General features: G+C 34.3%; 1 protein-coding gene across 3 annotated transcripts in view; it reads right to left on the minus strand.

Moving 5' to 3' along the window:
* Window positions 1-18,889, minus strand: part of KIAA1211L (KIAA1211 like) — a 228,764-nt gene that overhangs the window by 47,663 nt on the left and 162,212 nt on the right. For all 3 annotated transcript variants that reach the window (XM_031959121.1, XM_031959119.1, XM_031959120.1), the window contains exons 3-5: window positions 8,902-9,070; window positions 4,241-4,376; window positions 3,283-3,444 (exon numbers count right to left, since the gene is read on the minus strand). In XM_031959121.1, the coding sequence (XP_031814981.1) occupies window positions 3,283-3,444; window positions 4,241-4,376; window positions 8,902-9,070 (467 nt within the window). The remainder of the gene's footprint in view (window positions 1-3,282; window positions 3,445-4,240; window positions 4,377-8,901; window positions 9,071-18,889) is intronic.

Raw genomic sequence — 18,889 nt, forward strand, 5'->3', positions numbered from 1 at the left:
ACAAAAATAAAACAAGTGACAGGAGAGGAATGTGGACAAAGTGAGAAGGGTATGAATTATAAATTAATGCAATCTATGGAAAGGTTAATTCTGGCATATTATCTACTTGCTGCTCTATAAAGTCCTGATTTTGTTCATTGTGATATTTCTTTCAGAAGCTTTTGTGGGTCTAGATTTTTGTATTCTTCTTGATGAATAGAGTTAGAAATTACCTGTTCTTCTTCTTCACTGCCTGTTCCAGCTAAACTCAAAGAGCTAAGATGCTTGTGAGGGTCAGAGAACTGTGGAATGGAATGAGGGAGAGATTCAGTCAAAGATGAGCAATGAGGTGGATTACAGACAGATATAACACACTATGTAAAATACAAAAATAACATAAAATACTTGCAGCATTTGCTATTTAGAAGCCACACCTGAACATAAAAAAAAAATTAAATGCACAGAAAAGGAATGAAGATCTAATTTAAATATGCTATTCAAGTGACAGGCTATTTTCATATTATTCAGATTACAATTGAAGTACTAACAGTATTCCTTCTATATTATAAAGAGTGATGGCATTTAAGAAGGAAGATTTACTATGGATATGGGAACCAGGGGAAATTAGACCAACTCCATGAAAATTGCAGAATGAGAAAGCTGGAAAAGAGAGTTTAGAAGTTATTCCAATTCAATTCCCACATTTCTCAGATGAAGTAATTGAAGACCATACAGGTTAAGTGATTTTCCAAAGATCACACAACCTAATTAGTGACAGCTGGGACTTGAACCTGACTCTCCCAGGTTAGAATTTTCTCAAGATTCTGCTACTTTTTTTCTTTCTTTTTCACTTCTCCCCTAAAAGCAGAAAAACATGTCTGGAATGGCATAATGGCTTATGACCATGTTAATAAAACTATAGGACATATTAAAAAAGAGAACTGAGACAATATACTATAAGTTAACATATCCTGGACCTAGTTTAAATGTGATATGGTCTTATGCTTCCTCTTGCTTAGTCACAAAAAAATCCAAATACATGGGGATGTTACCATTAGTCATTACTAGAAAAATGTTCCTTTTTCTTCTTGTTTCAGAGTACCACGGTGTTATGAATCCGAGTTTCTGTTGTATATATAATCCAGCACAATATAGAAGTTGGGTTTTCCTCCCTTAACTTGTGATCACATCCCTTTGTATGAGAAAGTGACGGGAGAAATTTCCTCCATTCCTTTTACTAAAGTAGGTCTGTAACTTTGTGCAGTTTGTAGCTTTAGAGTTTTGTCTGGGGCATTATGGTTAGCATGTATAAGAAGTCTGGCTTCAAGACTTGAGTCCCCAAAAGGCCGCATTTCTATCAAGAAACTATGGGACAATAAATAGCAGACTCAGTTGAAACCAACTCCTTCATTACAATTACTTTTATCTGTGTGTTTCCTAATGCTGTAAGAATGCAAATAACATCTGCTCAATGTCTAACATTAAAAGAAAGACTTGTCAGATCATATATTCCAGTATCTTAAAAAAACAAAAACCTCTAGCCTACCATTCATGTTTATAACTGCACACTGTTTTGACTTACATATAGTTTTGAGTAATAATCCTACTTACATCAATCATATGAGCACTCAAAACTTGCATATACAAAAAAATGTAGGAATAACTTTTAATTGGGTTGCTAAATGAATGAACAACATCATGTGGCCCTAGAAACTTACTTATTGAGTTTATTTTCTCTAGTTCCACTGGACACTAAAGATAAATTCCCCCATCCACATACTAAAATATGATGTCTATCATAGAGGACAGGAAACAACATTTATTAAACACTTATTATGTACCAGGCACTGTATTAAGTGCTTTAAAATGTTTAAAAATTAAATTATTTAACAATCCTCAGAGGTAGATGCTATTATTATCCCTGTTTTCCAATTAAGGAAATTGAGGCAAGTAAGTTCACACAGCTGGTTTCTGAAGTCTCCCTAGCTCTAGACCTAATTTTTTTAATCTACTGTCTCTATAAACATATTGTTCAGTCCTTTTTGACTTTCACTTACCACATGGACTTGTCTATGGAATTTTTTGGAGTGGTTTGCCATTTCATTCTCTAGCATGTCTCCATTTTACAGATGAGGAACTGAAGCAAATAGGGTTTAAGTGACTTGCCTAAGATCATACAGCCAGGATATGTCTGAGGCTGGATTTGAATTCAGATCTTTCTGACTCCCAGCCCAGTACTCTATCCACTGCACCACTTAGCTGTCCCATAAACAAATACAGGAACTAGTATTTATGTGGATGTGTAATGACCTTGCAAATATTTTTAAAAATCTATTTGTTAACTGTCAAATGCCTCTATCCATATTTACCATGCCAGTTTTTGACTTTCTGGCATCCTGAGCCTATCAAATTTCTGTCTAAAACCCAACAATTCTCCTGTCCTTAAAAAGGAACATATAGCTATGTGCATTCAATGCTAACCCAGAAACACAAATTATTCACAAACCTCAAAAACACATACTAGAAAAAAGAAGCAGAATTTGTTTCATTTCATTGAAATTAGCACTTGGTCTAAACAATTTATGACCAGAGAAATCATACAACAATAGATTTGGAGTTAGAATTAGTACTTCAGAGGCCATTTGGTTTAACACCCCTTCTTTTGCAGTTGAAGAAATCCAGGCAGTTTAAGTGATTTTTCCTATAGTCACACAGAAGATAATTAATAGAGACAGAAACTGATTAAGAACCAAAGGTGAGGGATGAATACACAATGGCTAAAACAGTGCAAATAAAAAGAATAAGACGACAAAGCTGAATGATACATAATTATAATGATCAGTATTAGCTCTGGGGGAGAGATGAGGCAAAGTACTTCCTTCCCTCTCTTCGCCAAAGAGTTGGAAGACTATGAAAACAGGTTGTTACATACACTGGCAAAGGTGGAAGGGTGACAGGATGTTTTTCCTAAATGTGTTTCAAGGAATATTGTGATACCCAAGCCCTACATGTTAATAGCATTCTTTATCATGTTATTCGAGTCATCTCTAAAGAAAGACTAACTTTCAGCTCAAAGGAAAAAAAAAAAAAAACCAAGTATAGTTAATGGCTTTCACGCCCCCAATCCATCAAAGGTTTGATCTAACTGATAAAATCTGCTGGCACTTCCCTGCCATAGATACATATGCCATTTGGGAATAAACTGAAGGGAAAAGGAAGGAGAGCAGGTTCCCCAACAAACATCTAGCTGCCCTTTGTTACAGAAATAGGTCAAAAGCACAGGATGTTGATGGTGATACTTGCTTTTGTTGTTGTGCTGGTATTTATATCATGTAATAAAGATATTTCTGGAGGACTCCTGGGTAACCCATCATCTTCAGAACTCATGCCAGCATCATCTCCTCGCTTACTGGGAATCCCACATGGAGGAGGGGGGCCCAGTTTCATATTATATTGGATTTTCATCTGTAATGGAAAAAAAGAAATATTCTCTGGAGTTTTATAAACAGAAATTTTTTAGGGGGCTGATGTAGCTAAAAATAATCTATACAATCAGTAATGTTACTAAATGTCTTCTCTGTGCTAAGGTATCATGCTAGGTGCTAAAGACTGAACTAAGAACCTCATTTTGCAAAGTCTATGCTCTTTCCTAATAGTGTCTCAGAAATAAATAACTCTGTAACCATGGACAAGGATAGAAATTTTTTGAGAATGAATGATTTTACTATCAATGAAGCTTTCAATGAAGACTTGTTCTGTTTGATCACCTTGGCATGGATCCTCAAAGGCTATGGCAGTGATGTCCCAGGTTCTTGTGGGCCCAACCCAACTTGGAAAGGCTTTAGATATGAGCTAGGCAATGAATACTGTAAACTGGGAACCAGATAACCTAAATTTGAAGAATGCAAGCTCCTCAAAGCAGGGACCCTTTTTCATTTTTGTCTTTGCAGCCCTTGGACCTTACACACAGCAATGACTTAACAAATGTCAATTGAATTGAACTAAATTCCTGGAGGATTAGCCACCTAACAAATGAAGAATTTTAGGAGACCTCAGCAACTTTTGATACTATGTTCTAAGAAGTGAGGAGGCTGGGATCTGTGTTGGTAAAAGGAGTAAAATAGCCCCAGAGATGAAATCATGATTTTTGAATGATACAGTAGCATCCAAATGATGATCCAAATCATTGAAGTAACTAAAAAACAAACAAATTTTCTGCAATCTTATTCTACAACTTAAATCTCACCGATTGGAGTATTACCTGTAAAGCTCTGATCCTCTCTGACACATTTTCCTGAGAAAACACTCGAGCCGGTCTGGGAGGGTCTTGACCCGTCTCGGGAATGAAAATGCTGTCATGTGAAAGGGCTCGGTTCCCCAGGGTACCCTTGTGATCCCTAGAACAAAAAAGATAGGTTCGCACTATGAACCATAAAAAACGTAATCATGGCCTGAGAACATAAAGATCAATACTAGGACTGTTGTTCCTAACATCATCTTTGTATTGTCAAAGATCAACCCTCAGGACTATAGTCAGTCAGTCAGCCAGTCTCTAAGAAACATTTTCTACATGTCAGGTACTTCAGAGACATGAATTCTCATAGTAGACATGTGACATGTGACAAGAAGAATGAAACCTTTATTTTATTAAAAACAAAACAAGAGTAGGACAGGAATGATGATCCCAAGTAAGCAGAGTGAATAAAAGCAGTTCATAACCAATCTCAGTTCTGACCCCACTCCACTCTAAGTTATATGGAAAATCTGGAAAGAATGAAGTCATTTCTTGTATGTAAGCAAGCAGACGCTCTGGCTCCCAAGTAAAGAAACTATTCTGAAGGCTGTGTTTGCACAGCAGGCTGGGTGAACTGGCTGTCTGATAGTCTGGTCACAAGATTATCCAAAATATCCACCCATGTCCTGGCATCTGGGTTCAGCAGATGGTGTATTTGAATGGAAATTACAAATTTGTAAATCCACAATCCTTTTTTATTATTTTATACAAGACAGGAACATGGGGAACACTCTGAAATGTAACGTGGGAATATTACTAATTTTTTTAGATCATTCTTCCCTCACTATCTTGGTCTCTAATCTTAATTCTGACATCCCACTGTTCCCTTCCCCCACCAACTAAATAATCAAGAATAAGTGGAGGATGTATTCTCAATAAAGGATGTAGAAATTAATAGTCATATTTTCCTAGCAATGATGACCAGTCAAACAATAGGTGGAAAAGGGTCTATTTTAGACACCTGACAAAGAAGGAAGGAAAGCTTTGTCTCAATACACTGCATTGAAGATGTTGCCAATTTGTTGCATTTGTGCAATGTGAAAATTTGACGCTAGTAACTGGCCAATAGCCTTGAAGGTTATTTTGTGAAGCACTGTTTGCAAAATGAATATCACTCTGCAGTACTATGAATTCACATTCTTCCAACCTTAAATAGCATTCAAATGGCAAACAATTCCTAGGCACAGAATCACAGGATCAGAAGAAAGTTAGAGATTATTTAATCCAGCTTTTTACCTTAACCAATAGATGATATTTATATGAGTATGTGTGCACACATGTGTTTATAAAATATGAGATATATAGAAGGTTCAGCCTTACTGTGAAGGTCTCTAGTGATGGAGGGCAAATATTCTATTAAAGTAGTCTATTTCACTTTTGCATAGTTCTAATCATTAGGCAATATTTCCTCATTTGAGCTAAAATCTGCCTCCTTGAATTTGTCCTAGTTTTGCTTGTGAAGGTCACTCAGAACAAACCTTAATTAAATATCTTTTCCACATTAACTTTTAAATACTTGAATACGGTCATAGCCTAATGTGGCCATCCCTGCTATGACAGGGAGGCTGAGGCTCATGTATTACTTGAGCTCAGGAATTCTGAGCTACAGAGTGTTAAGCTGACTGATTTTCTACAGACTATTGCACCAATGAGAGGGAAGTCCTGGGAGCAAAGGGCCACCAGAGTGCCCAAGGATGAGTGCTTAAGTAGTATAAGTCAAAGTTTCCATGTTTATCAGCAGTGGGATCTGGTTCATGAATGGCTATTGTACTTTGAGCCTGGGATAGGAAAGAAGAAGAAGAAAGAAGAAGAAAGAAGAAAGAAGAAGAAATGAACATAAAAGTCATATTCATTCTGAAATCTCCTTACATGGCATTGATGTGGTGCAGCGCCTAGGGAAAGTAGCAATAACAGCAAGCCAGATAGAGTGATGGAGTTAGAAATATTATATTTCTTTCTTTAGGCTATTCTCCTCCAGTTTACTCTATATGACCAAGATGCTAAAGCCACAATTCCTGGCTCTCAGATAACAGCCAGTTGGTCTGTGATAACGGAATTTTCATAAAATTAGCACATCAGTGACATCAAACACTTGATCTCTCTAATTTTTCCTTATAAATTTACCTTCTTGTTCCTGGTTCTTTGCTAACTTCTTTTGGAACTTAGCCCACTTTAATTGGCATTACAATTATAATAAACTTTGCCCCTTGACTTAGAGATGGCTTTGAGTCTGCAAATTCTTTTAAGATACTTCATGACACTGGTCTGGAACCTCAACATTTTTGGGACCCCAATAGCATCATTTGGAATTGGTGCTCTTAATTTTTCTTCTGTTGAGAACTTTAAAAACCCGGTGAAACTTATCAATCCTTTTTTTGAATAATATTTCTAAATATAAAGAAAAATAGAGTTGAAAAGGAAATCAATTATACTGAAATACAATTATAGACATTTTTTTCTTAAAAAAAAAAAACAAGTTCATGGATTCCCTTGTTAGGAGATTATCAGCATCTTAGTTGCCTTCTTTTGGATATAATTTTATTCTTCAGGTATTTTATTTTTAATTGAATGTGATACTTCAGATATGACTCAACTCTAATAGAGCACAATGGGACCAATAACTTTCCTTGTGTTAGATACTATGCTTCTATCCACGAAGCCTAAGGTAGAACAGAAGTGAAACTTGACCCCAGGTCTTCTGTCTATCTGCTATGTAGTGCTGCCTCATTGGTATTTGTGGAAAGAACCAGGCTTTGGAGTCTGAGAACCAAGATTCAAATCCTACCTTTGATTGCTTACCACCTGTGTGATCAACCTCCCTGGGCCTCATTTCCTAATCTATAAAATTAGGCTTGCTTCTTAGTTCTCTTCCAGTTCTAAATTTGTGATTCTAGTGTATGTGTATATGTAACATACTTGTAATATATGTAACATTTTATACAAGCATTTGTAACATATCTGTATATTTATAATAGATAAAATAATGCAAAAGAATATAATATAATAAAAGTATAATATTAATATCATGTAACAATATAATACATTAATTTACAATAATGAAATAAAAAAGTCTATATTACTTAACAACCTAAAATAAGCATAATAAGATATGGTAGAAGTCAAATCTGATGCTTCTGATCAAATTGAATGCAGATTATTGCACTATATGGGTAACAACTTGATTTTTTTCTTATATACCAGTCACCCCAATATCCATTAGACAAGAACCCAGACAATTTCTTTTAGGTGGGACAACAATATCCTTATGGATTTTTCCAATAAGGAAGTGCACAATTAATAGCAATCTATTTCCAAAAAGCTGACAGATGGCTACTAAAAAGATTTGAATGCCAATTGTGTATCCTAATTAATGGTGCTATTTGATATCATGGAATGGAATGAAATGGAAAAGAAAGAAAAGAAGAAAAGGAAAGGAAAGGGGAAAAGGAAAGGAAAGAGAAGAAATAAAAAAAGGAAAAGAATGAAAAAAAAAAAATCAAATTCCCCAAAGATATTTAGTTGTTTGCTGCCACCAGGTGGTCATTCCTAGGTAAGGGAACTATATTTTGGTGAACAGTTCAACTGGGTATTTATTAGGCAATGGGGCATTTATTAGGGTATCAGTGTATCTAGTATTGGCAAAATTAACATTAGTGGGAGACAAAATTTGGCTTATATTAACTTTCTAATCCTAGGGAACTGTTATCTTTCCTGAAAACTGTTGGCTAAATTTAAGATGATTCTGGTTTATTTTATAAACACACACACACACACACACACACGTCCATTTTAAAAGTTATTTTTATTTCCTTCAGGTCATATAAATGTTTTTTTTTTTTTACAGCAAAAGAATAATCATAGTATTGTGGATAAAGAGCTTGCCCTGGATCTAAGAAAATACAATTTCAATCCTGGCTCTAACACATACTAGCTATATGATTCTAGACAAGTTTTAACTTCTGTGTGCTGTGATCAATTTTTTAAGACCATACAAGCAGCTCACCTGCATTGATAGAGAAAGTGAAAGGTTCCTGATTTGAGAATTCCTTAAATCAGTGCAATCACAGAACTATACCCTATCTCTATTTCTATCCTATTCTTAGTGCTATATATACAGCAATAACTTAATGAATGTTTTTTATTTATTCAAGAATTCTCTTTTAAATGAGTGGTTTTTCCAAAATGGGTTGTCTCTAAGAGTTCAAAGTCTGACAAGCTCCAAAAAGACTTTTGGGTAAAAATTCTCACCACAGGAGAATATGGAAAAAAGCAGAAAACACTATTCTAAGGAAGAAAAGACTTATTCAAGACAATCTTGAATATTCTATTTTTATTACTTCCAAAATATTATTTTAAAATATAAAATGCCTCATAGATTCAAATTCTTTGTAGTCATCACACTCATACAATCCTAATAAATCTGTTTTCCAGAAGAAAATAATAGCATTCATAAAATCCCTCTCATATTGAAGAGACTTCCTATGGGAGGTATCATCTGAACCCTTTTACCAACTTAGAAGAATCTTAATATCATAAAAATGTTAGAACTGGAAAAGACCTTAGACAAATAGTAAGTGCTTAATAAATTATGGACTGATGTTCAATAAGAGGCAAAGTCTGCAACTTACTCAAGTTCATCCTCTGAGTCATAGCCAATGGGCATAGATACTGGAGCAATGACATCACTTTCTGATTGGGTTGGCTTCCAGCTACTGCTACTTGCAGATGCTGAAGTCTCTTTTCTCTTCTTCTTTCCAAAGAATTTTTTAAAAGTTTTGAACTTGGATTTCTTCTTTCCTAGATAAATAAGACAAACTGATAAATGTGTGTGCATTTAAAAAGTTAGAATCCCTTTGCTTTTATATGTTTCAACATATCTAAGAGATAACTGAAAAACAGAACAATCAGAGCACAAATAGAATTTTGGGGTCTCCTTATTTTTCCTGCTTCTTTTGCCTACTACTAATTTAAATTTTGGCACTGCAACTGTTAGATCTTTATTTAATAATTGAAAAGAGATATTACTAGATGAATGGAACCATTTGCGATCAACATTCTCACTGTAAATGAAACTAGAAAGAAGACAAGACAAGATGCAGAATTGTTCACAATTTTTTTTCCCCCAGAGAAACAAATAAAGGAACTGGTAGAGTGGATTTCATCCTGTTACCAAGGGCTATTTCTAAGAAATATGATTTCATGTGATACTAGATCATAAGACCTGGAAGTGAACTTTATGAGTGTAAACAAATAGATCAGCATAATTTCAGTCTATGTACTTTATGTGTGCCATATGTTGTAGTGGAGGAAGAAGGAAAGAAATGATGTGAAGAACTTGACAAAATCTTCCAAACCAAATCAACATATACTTGATGTCTTCAATGGAAAGATGATTAAAGGGTGAAAAATACTGAAACATATGGGTTAGCATTAAGACATGAAAGAGACTAAAAGTTTATAGATTATACAAAAATCCTGTGATTTAATACTGTAAGAAATTCTAGTGGAAAGTCATAAGGTACTAACATAACAAGTAGCAAATATCAACCCCCCAAATGAAATGAATTCCATCTTATTAGGTAAGAAATTACTAGTTACCAATGTAGGATTCATTTCTGAATCTACTGTCTATACAAAGTCAGATCATTAACAATATAGTTAAGACTAATGGTTGTTGTTATTGGTTGTTGTTATTGAGTCATTTTTAGTCACTTGACTCATTTTGACCCATTTAGGGTTTGCTTGACAAAGATACTGAAGTAGTTTGACATTTTCTTCTCCAGCTCATTTTACAGATGAGAAAACTGAGGCAAGCAGGTTTAAGTAACTTGTCCATGGTCATACAGCTAATAAGTATCTGATGCTAGATTTGAACTCAGGAAGATGAGACTTCCTGGCTTCAAGGCTGCTACTCTATCTACTGTGTCATCTAACTACCAAATTAAAAATTAGTAATTCAAGATGACAAGTATTTCTTAAGCATCTACCATATTCAAAGTATTCATACTAGCTACTGAGGATACAAAGAAAGAAAATAGCAAAATAAAACAAATAATATAAAAACAATCCATACCCCAGTCTCTGCTCTCAAAACATTCAGAAAGATGGTTAAGAAAACACAGCAAATTATCTAAACTAGCTTCATTCTAACCTGTATAAATCAGCTGTTGATACTATTAAACAGAAAAAGGACTTAAAATTTAAAGAAAAAAAATTTTAAAATCCCAAACAAATTTAAATAGACCGGTTCTAATAACTGCCATTTCTTAGAGTTTGACAATTACTACAAAGAAGAGTCCAGAAAATGTTTCAGCCAACAAACATAATATCTTTGCCAAGTAAAAAGATCTGACTGCCAAAGATAATACCAACTTAGAATATAGGCTCATTTGCAAAGCTAAAGGGAAGATGAATATTCATTGAAGGCAGTGGTTTTTTTGGTTTGTTTTTAAAGATGAAAAAGCAGAGGTGGAATAAACAAGCTATTATCAGTGTTAGGCCCAATTAAGCTAGACCATCATAAAAACTCTAAGACTTGGAACTGGAAGGAGGCAAACAAATATATATATATATGAAATGGAACAGATCTGCATAATTACCATAATAGTCTACCTTCACCATCAATGACAGTGGAACTATCACATTTGGATTCTAATACTTATAGTATCTAATATGTCAGAATCTTATATGGAAATGGCATGGAAGGAATAAGGAAGTATAATCAAACCTAGTTGTATACTGTAAATACATACAAAGAAAATTATACTGGAAGTAATATAATTAAAGATACTTGAGGGCCAATCTTCACTATAACCCAGAGAAGATTCTAATAGAATATACAAAATAATGAATGATATATCTTTTCAATTCTTTACACATGAAAATGTTTATTGATGCTTGTCAACTTCATAATAAAAAAAGAAAATTTGGAAGTTTAAAAAAATTATATGATATAATTACAACAAAAAATGATCACTGCAAAGACTTCAGCAACTACAAGCTCATATGCTTGCTTTTTCATCTCACCAAAACTTTTAAGTGAATGGTCAATGTACATCTGTATCAAGGGTTTTCTTGGCCAAAATATCAAAAGTCAACCTTTCTCAGGTGACTCACTACAGTAGACCGTACAATAAGTCACACAACAGACTCGGGTGAATAAATAATATAAGATTCCCCTGTTTCTATAATTTGTTTATTATAAAAGGTAAAAAGTCTTTGACTCAGTAAAGTAACATGCTCTTAAAGGTGAGACAAGGAGGTTCTCATATTATGTTAAGTTTACCCAAGGTCCTTGATAGATAAAGTCACAGAGATTTGGTTCAAATTAGTATAAATCAAAGTATAAAGCAGGGAGACCATATACTTAATAACGGTGTTCAGAAGTATCATAAAGGGTTTTAAAAATCCAAATTAAAAACTCCCTATAAAGCAGGAGTTCTTAACCTGATGTTCATGAATTTATTTTTTTAAAAGGTATTTTGAAAAGTATATTTCAATATGATGGATTTCTTTTGTAATACTTTATTTTATGCATTTAAAAACATCCTGATATGTTTAATATAGATCGTACATATGTTATATCAGATAGGTTGGTGTCTTGGGGAGGGGAGGGAGAGAAGGAGAAAAAGGAAATCAAAATTTTATAAAAGTAAATGTTGAATACTTTAACATATTTAACATGTATGGGTCTGCCTGCCATCTAGGGGAGGAGGTGTGGGAAAGGAGGGGAAAAGTTGGAAAAAAGGGTTTTGCAAGGGTCATTGCTGAAAAATTACCCATGCAACATTGATTCATTGTTGGTGGAGTTGTGAACGAATCCAACCATTTTGGAGAGTAGTTTGGAACTATGCTCAAAAAGTTATCAAACTGTGCATACCCTTTGATCCAGCAGTGTTACTACTGGGATTATATCCCAAAGAGATTATAAAGAAGGGAAAGGGACCTGTATGTGCACGAATGTTTGTGGCAGCCCTTTTTGTAGTAGCTAGAAACTGGAAACTGAGTGGATGTCCATCAGTTGGAGAATGGCTGAATAAATTGTGGTATATGAATATTATGGAATATTACTGTTCTGTAAGAAATGACCAACAGGATAATTTCAGAAAGGCCTGGAGAGACTTACACGAACTGATGCTGAGTGAAATGAGCAGGACCAGGAGATCATTATATACTTCAACAACAATACTAGATGATGACCAGTTCTGATGGATCAGGCCATCCTCAGCAACAAGATCAACCAAAATCATTTCTAATGGAGCAGTAATGAACTGAACTAGCTATACCCAGAAAAAGAACTCTGGGAGATGACTAAAAACCATTACATTGAATTCCCAATCCCTATATTTATGCACACCTGCATTTTTGATTTCCTTCACAAGCTAATTGTACAATAATTCAGAGTCTGATTCTTTTTGTACAGCAAAATAATGTTTTGGTCATGTATACTTATTGTGTATCTAAGTTATATTTTAATATATTTAACATCTACTGGTCATCCTGCCATTTAGGGGAGGGGGTGGGGGGGTAAGAGGTGAAAAATTGGAACAAGAGGTTTGGCAATTGTTAATGCTGTAAAGTTACCCATGTATATATCCTGTAAATAAAAGGCTATTAAATAAAAAAAAAAAAAAAAAAGGAAAAAGAAAAAGAAAAAAAAAAAAAAAGAAAAGAAAAATTACCCATGCATATATCTTGTAAATAAAAAGCTATAAGAAAAAAAAGTAAATGTTGAAAACTATGTTTACATGTAATTGGAAAAAACTGAATACTATTAAGTGGAGGGGAAAAAACCAACATTATTCAGCTAGAGGCACAGAGAAATATGAAGCCTAAAATCAGGAAGATCTGAATTCAAATCCAACCTCAAATACTTATTATTATTTAAGAATGAAAATTTTTTTAAATTAAAAGACTCCAGTAATATGAGATGATTTTTTTCCTACCTTATTTATTTTGTGTCTTTTAAATTTTTGTTTGTTTATTTGAGAGGCAAATGAGGTTAAGTGATTTGCCCAGGGTCATACAGATAGTAATATCTTTTAAATTCTTTAAAATTAATTCCCTATTTTGCCATAAGAAATGATGGGAAGGTGATTTCAGAAAAACCTGGAACTGATACAAAGTGAAATGAGAAGATCCAGGAGAATATTGTACACAATAAAAGCAACCCTGATCACCTATGACTAATTTAGCTCTTCTTAGCAATACAATGATCCAATGCTATCCACATCCACAGAAAGAAATGATAAAGTCTGAATGCAGATCAAGCATACTATTTTCACTTTATTTTTTTCATAGTTTTTTCCTTTTGTTTTGTTTCTTTTTTTACAACATAACTAACATGGAAATATCTTTTATATGAGTACACAAATTGTTTATCTTCTTAAAGAGGAAGGAAGGAGAAAATTTGGAAATCAAAATTTTATTTTAAAAAAGAATGTTAAAAATTGTCTTTATATGTATTTGGAAAAAATACTACTTGAAAAAAATAAAATTAATTGCCTTAATTAATGGAATACCTCCCCCCCCTTAAAATAAAGGATACCTGCAATTATATGGGAAATATAATCCTATTCATTTAAGGTCATTCAAAAGAACTGGGTTATTTTTCTTTTAAGCAAACCTCTGTCAACAAAGAAACCAGTTCTGTTACCTTTTGCTCATATTCAAAGTTATCAAATAAGATTCTCCAAACAATCCATCTTATCTCACAAACATCCAATTGGTTGTTTTACCTACTTTCCTGATCATAAAGTGATAATTTAATCTTTTCACTATCAATTTCCTTTATCATGTTTTTCTTGGAACACATAAAATATATTTTGGCTCAAAACTTTTCAATAAGGCAGTATATCTTAATAATGAGAGATGTCCAAAAGTAAAAATCATGGCCTTGAGTGTTTATTTTGCATCATAACAGGTAATAGTTGATAACTGTGCTTAGAATACTCAAAAAGGGTTTCATGTTTCAAATAGGGATTAGACTGAATGAGCTCTGAGATTCCTGCCAATTCTGAGATTCTAGATTTAAAAAGGATATCACCTATTTTAAAATTTACTTTTAGCCTGATTATAGGATATAGAAGCTAGAACTAAGCTAAGCCAAAATAACACAGATAGATGAATACTGCGTTTAGGTTACTTATAGATTTAGTGAATAGACAGATTAAAAGACTTTACTATTGAGTAGCAGATAATTTAAAAGAATAAAAAAAAATCATAAGTTTATAAGGTTTTTCAAAAGGCTAAATTTCTCTTTCTAGTAGAAAAAGGTGTTGACCAGAGGCTGTGTCCCTTTCTTGCAGCTGGAAAAAAGTTGGCCAGATATTAAGTTAAGCCCCTTTTTTTCTGAGCTAGAGTCAAAGTTGAGTAATGGACTATTCTAAGAAAGATGGGAAGTGATTGCTAACTACTCACCACAGATTCCTCTTTCCCAGTATGCTTTCTGGTTACAAGAGGTACCAACTGGAGGAAAGGACTTCTGGTATAGGATTAAGAAAGTCTGAGAGAAGCTAACTTGTTAGATAATATGCCTTGTTTAATTGAATTATGTTCAAAAAACATTTGTCACTTTCCCAATTCCTCTTTTTTTTTAGACTTGTTTTTTCTTTAGCTGAGGCAAATAAGGTTAAGTGACTTGCCCAGGGTCACACAGCTAGGAAGTGTTAAGTGTCCCAAGGCCACTGGAGCTCTATCCACTGCATCACAATTCCTCTTTTTTGTTATAAAAACCATCTATTTAAATCATTCCTTGACTCTGACTTCAGAGTAGTTAGGTGAACTGATTTGATATGCAAAAGCCAATTTTTCCTCAGTTTCCTTTTTATTTCAGATCATTAATTTTAATAGATTGTTTTCTATGACTTTGAATGGTCCTAAGTGGATTTACCTTTGAATAGGACCATATCTAGTCCATTTGCAATTTGTAGATTGAATATATTTTTCTGATTCAATTCCTCCTGACCAGCTTATCTTATTTATCTATGTTGATTAGAGATGCCCTCAGAGACAAATGCAGTTCAGTTCTTTCAATATTTAAGAACTGGTGGCTAGCCATTCCTTTTGAGGCTTGCCGGTGTTTATACAAAATGTCAAATGCAAAATCCCTTTCTTTGGCCTTCAATGCCCTTTATAACCCAGGTGACTCATTCTCAGACAAAGTTGTGAGTGATATTCCTTGTTATTCTAAGAACACTGCTCTTGGCTCTGAGCATTTTCACTGGCTGTCCCTCGCGCCTGGAATGTCATCTTTTCTTATCTCCGTCTCTGGGTTTTCCTCAGTTCCTTTGTTGTTCAGTCATTTTTTTTTTGGTTTTTCCCAGATCTGCCTGATTCTTGGAAGTTTTCTTGCTAAAGATACCTGCCATTTCCTTCTCCAGCTCATTTTACAGATAAGGAATTGAGGCCAATAGGATTAGTGACTTGATCAGGGTCATACAGCTCATAAATGTAGAATTCAGGAAGTTATGAGTCCTTTGGACTCCAGGCTGAACACTCTATCTTACCACTTAGCAGCCCTAGCTACTTCCTTGAAATTCCATCTAAAATGACACTTTTTATATGAAGTCTTTCTCAGTCCCTCTGTTTCCCTTTGTTAATTTTTGCCTACTTATCTGGTATGCAGCTTGTCTACTCATATTTGTTTATTGTCTCTCCTATTAGATCGCATTCGCCTTGAAGGCAGAGGTTATTCTTTGCCTCTTTTTGCATTTCTAGCACTTAGCACAATGACTGGTAGTTGGATGGGAAATAAGACATGTAGATGATCCAGAGTATCAAATTAGCAAACAACATTGCAAAATGAGTAGAAATGACTTCAAAGCCAGAAAGACTTGGATATAACTCCCATGTCTGACACATTGTGGGAAGTCACCAGGCCAGCCATTTAAACTCTAAGAGCTCCCAGGCTTAAAGTGAGGCAATACTTTAAGACTATTAAATGATAGAGAAAGTGCCATCTTGCATTGATAGAGGCAGCTTCCTCACCTGAGAGGTCCTTATACATGAAATCACAGGTCCAAACCCTTCTCTCCATGTCCTGTGAGCCAAGCACTGCACAGGTACTGGGGATACAAAACTCAGAAATGAAAGTAATACCTGTCCTCAGAGAGCACATGTAGACTACTACATGGATTGTATAACTTTAGAATTGGAAGGGAGTTTAGAGGTCATTTAGTTCAAATTCTTCATTTTAAAGATGAAAAAATGTATTGGTCCAGGCAAGTTAAGTGATTTGATTTTTCTCCACCTTGTATATATTGCTGTTGTTGACTTATTTCAGTTGTGTCTAACTTCATCACCCTTTTGGGAGTTTACTTTGCAGAGATACTAGAGTGGTTTGCCATTTGCTTTTCCAGATGAGGAAACTGAGGCAAATAGAGTTACACAGCTAGTAAGTGTCTTGAGTTTGGATTTGAACTCAGGCCCTTCTGACTCCAGAGCTGACATTCTTTCCTCTGATCACCTAGATGCCCACCTTGCATTTAATAGTTTTAGAATTATTCTATATAGACATATACACATAGAAATATACTATGCATAAATAATACATATATACACAAAGACTTTTACAGTACCCTATATATAATGTGTTAAGTGCTGGCCACATTGTTTGAATGCCAAATAAATCCTTGCAAAAGAGATTATTTTGTGGAGAACTCATACAGGGCAAGTACTCAAAAGGTGATCAAGAAAAGTGATAAAAGGACACTTTCAAGGTCTCTCTTAAGAACTTTAGAACTACATCATGGGAGACACTGGAAAAGCATTACCCAGGATGATATGCCCTCATCAGAGAAGGTGCTGTGCTCCATGAGCAAAGTAGAACTGAATTAGCTCAGAAAAAATACGAGATGTGCAGAGTTACAGAAGCCATCCCTAATCTTCATAGAGACTATTTGTATCTGACTTGTGGCAGAGCATTCCAAATTTGTATTGGTCTGATGGCCACAGTTGGAGACATTGTGGCTCAACTCTAACATAGTGATATCTTTTTTGGTCTTCTTTGAGAACAAAGGACAATAATCAACTATGTTCATTTGGATATATACACAAGGGCATTTGCAACTACGAAATTAAAAGATGCTTGCTCCTTGGAAGAAAAGCTATGGCAAATCTGAATAACATACTGAAAAGCAGAGATCTCATCTTACCAACACGGATCCATATCATAAAGGCTATGGTTTTTTTCAACAGCAATGTATGCCTGTGAGAACTGAACTATAAGGAAAGCTGAATTCTGCACAATTGATACTTTAGAATTGTGGTTGTGAAAAAGACTTCTTTAAAAGTCCCTTGGACAGCAGGGAGATCAAATCAGTCAATCCTGAAATTAATTCATACTATTCATTGGAAGTTCAAATACTGAAGCTAAAGTTTAAATACTTTGGCTATATAATGAAAAGATGGGAGTCACTAGAAAAGCCCCTGATATTGGGAAAAATTGAAGGAAAAAGGAAAAAGGGACAGCAGAGCATGAGATGAATAGCTAGTGCCATGGAAGAATAAAAATATATGAATAGAAGAATGAATTAACAGATCTCAGGAGATAGCAGGACAGAAGAGTCTAGTGAAGAAGTGAACATGACTGAATGCTGAGCAGCAACTATACATACATACATATATAAATAAAATGTTTGTATATGTATATAGAGATATACAAAAGTCTTTCACAGAATGCTATTTGTTTAATATGCACATATGTATACACACATACATGTAACATACAGATATAGACACAAGGCACACATATATACATATGTAATATAGTTTTAAGCAATTAAAGAAGATCTCACCAAGGCTGTTGGGTTATCATAAATATACATCTATGTGTGTATATGTATCTCATGTTATAGTAGATAGAGAAAAATAAGGGAGGTGAACTACTAAGACTTTAGATACCCAAAAGAGCACAGAAAGAGAAAAAGGACTTATATGTACAAACATATTTATATCAGCTCTTTTTTTAGTAATAAAGATCTGGAAATTAAGGGGATATCCATCAATTAGGGAATTTCTAAACAAATAATGGTATATAAATATAAGAGAATATTATCATGTAAGAAATAATGAATTCAGAGAAGCCTTGGAGGAATTATATGAACTGATATAGAGGTCAGCAGAAGTAGCAGAACAATGTATTTAGTTATGGCAATAGTGTAAAAAAAAATCCTGAAATACTTAACAGTTCTAATCAATGTAGTGACTAACTGTGATTTCAGAGGACTAATGATGAATGCTATAATTTACCCTCTGACATAAAGTAATATATTCAAGATATGGAATGGGACATTTTAAAAATGTAGCCAACATGGGAAGTTATTTTGTTTAACCATACATACTCTTGTTCTCTCTCCTGCTGCCACCCTCTCCCAGACCCCATATTTAGGAGAGAGGGAAAAAATTTTTTAAAAATTATTTTTAAAGAATAAAATGAAGGGACTTTACTGGATGACCAACTATCTCCAAAGCTTCTTTCTATTTTTAAATCGATAAACCCATGCTATTCTATACTCTAAGTTGACTGTGTCATTGAATAGCCATTTCAAAGGAATTCTGACCAGAATATTGGCAAGAAGTATCTCCTAAATGATTGTAGCAGTCTGCTCCTGGACT

Source organism: Sarcophilus harrisii, chromosome 3 (assembly GCF_902635505.1).
Source record: "Sarcophilus harrisii chromosome 3, mSarHar1.11, whole genome shotgun sequence".
Lineage (NCBI taxonomy): Eukaryota > Metazoa > Chordata > Mammalia > Dasyuromorphia > Dasyuridae > Sarcophilus > Sarcophilus harrisii.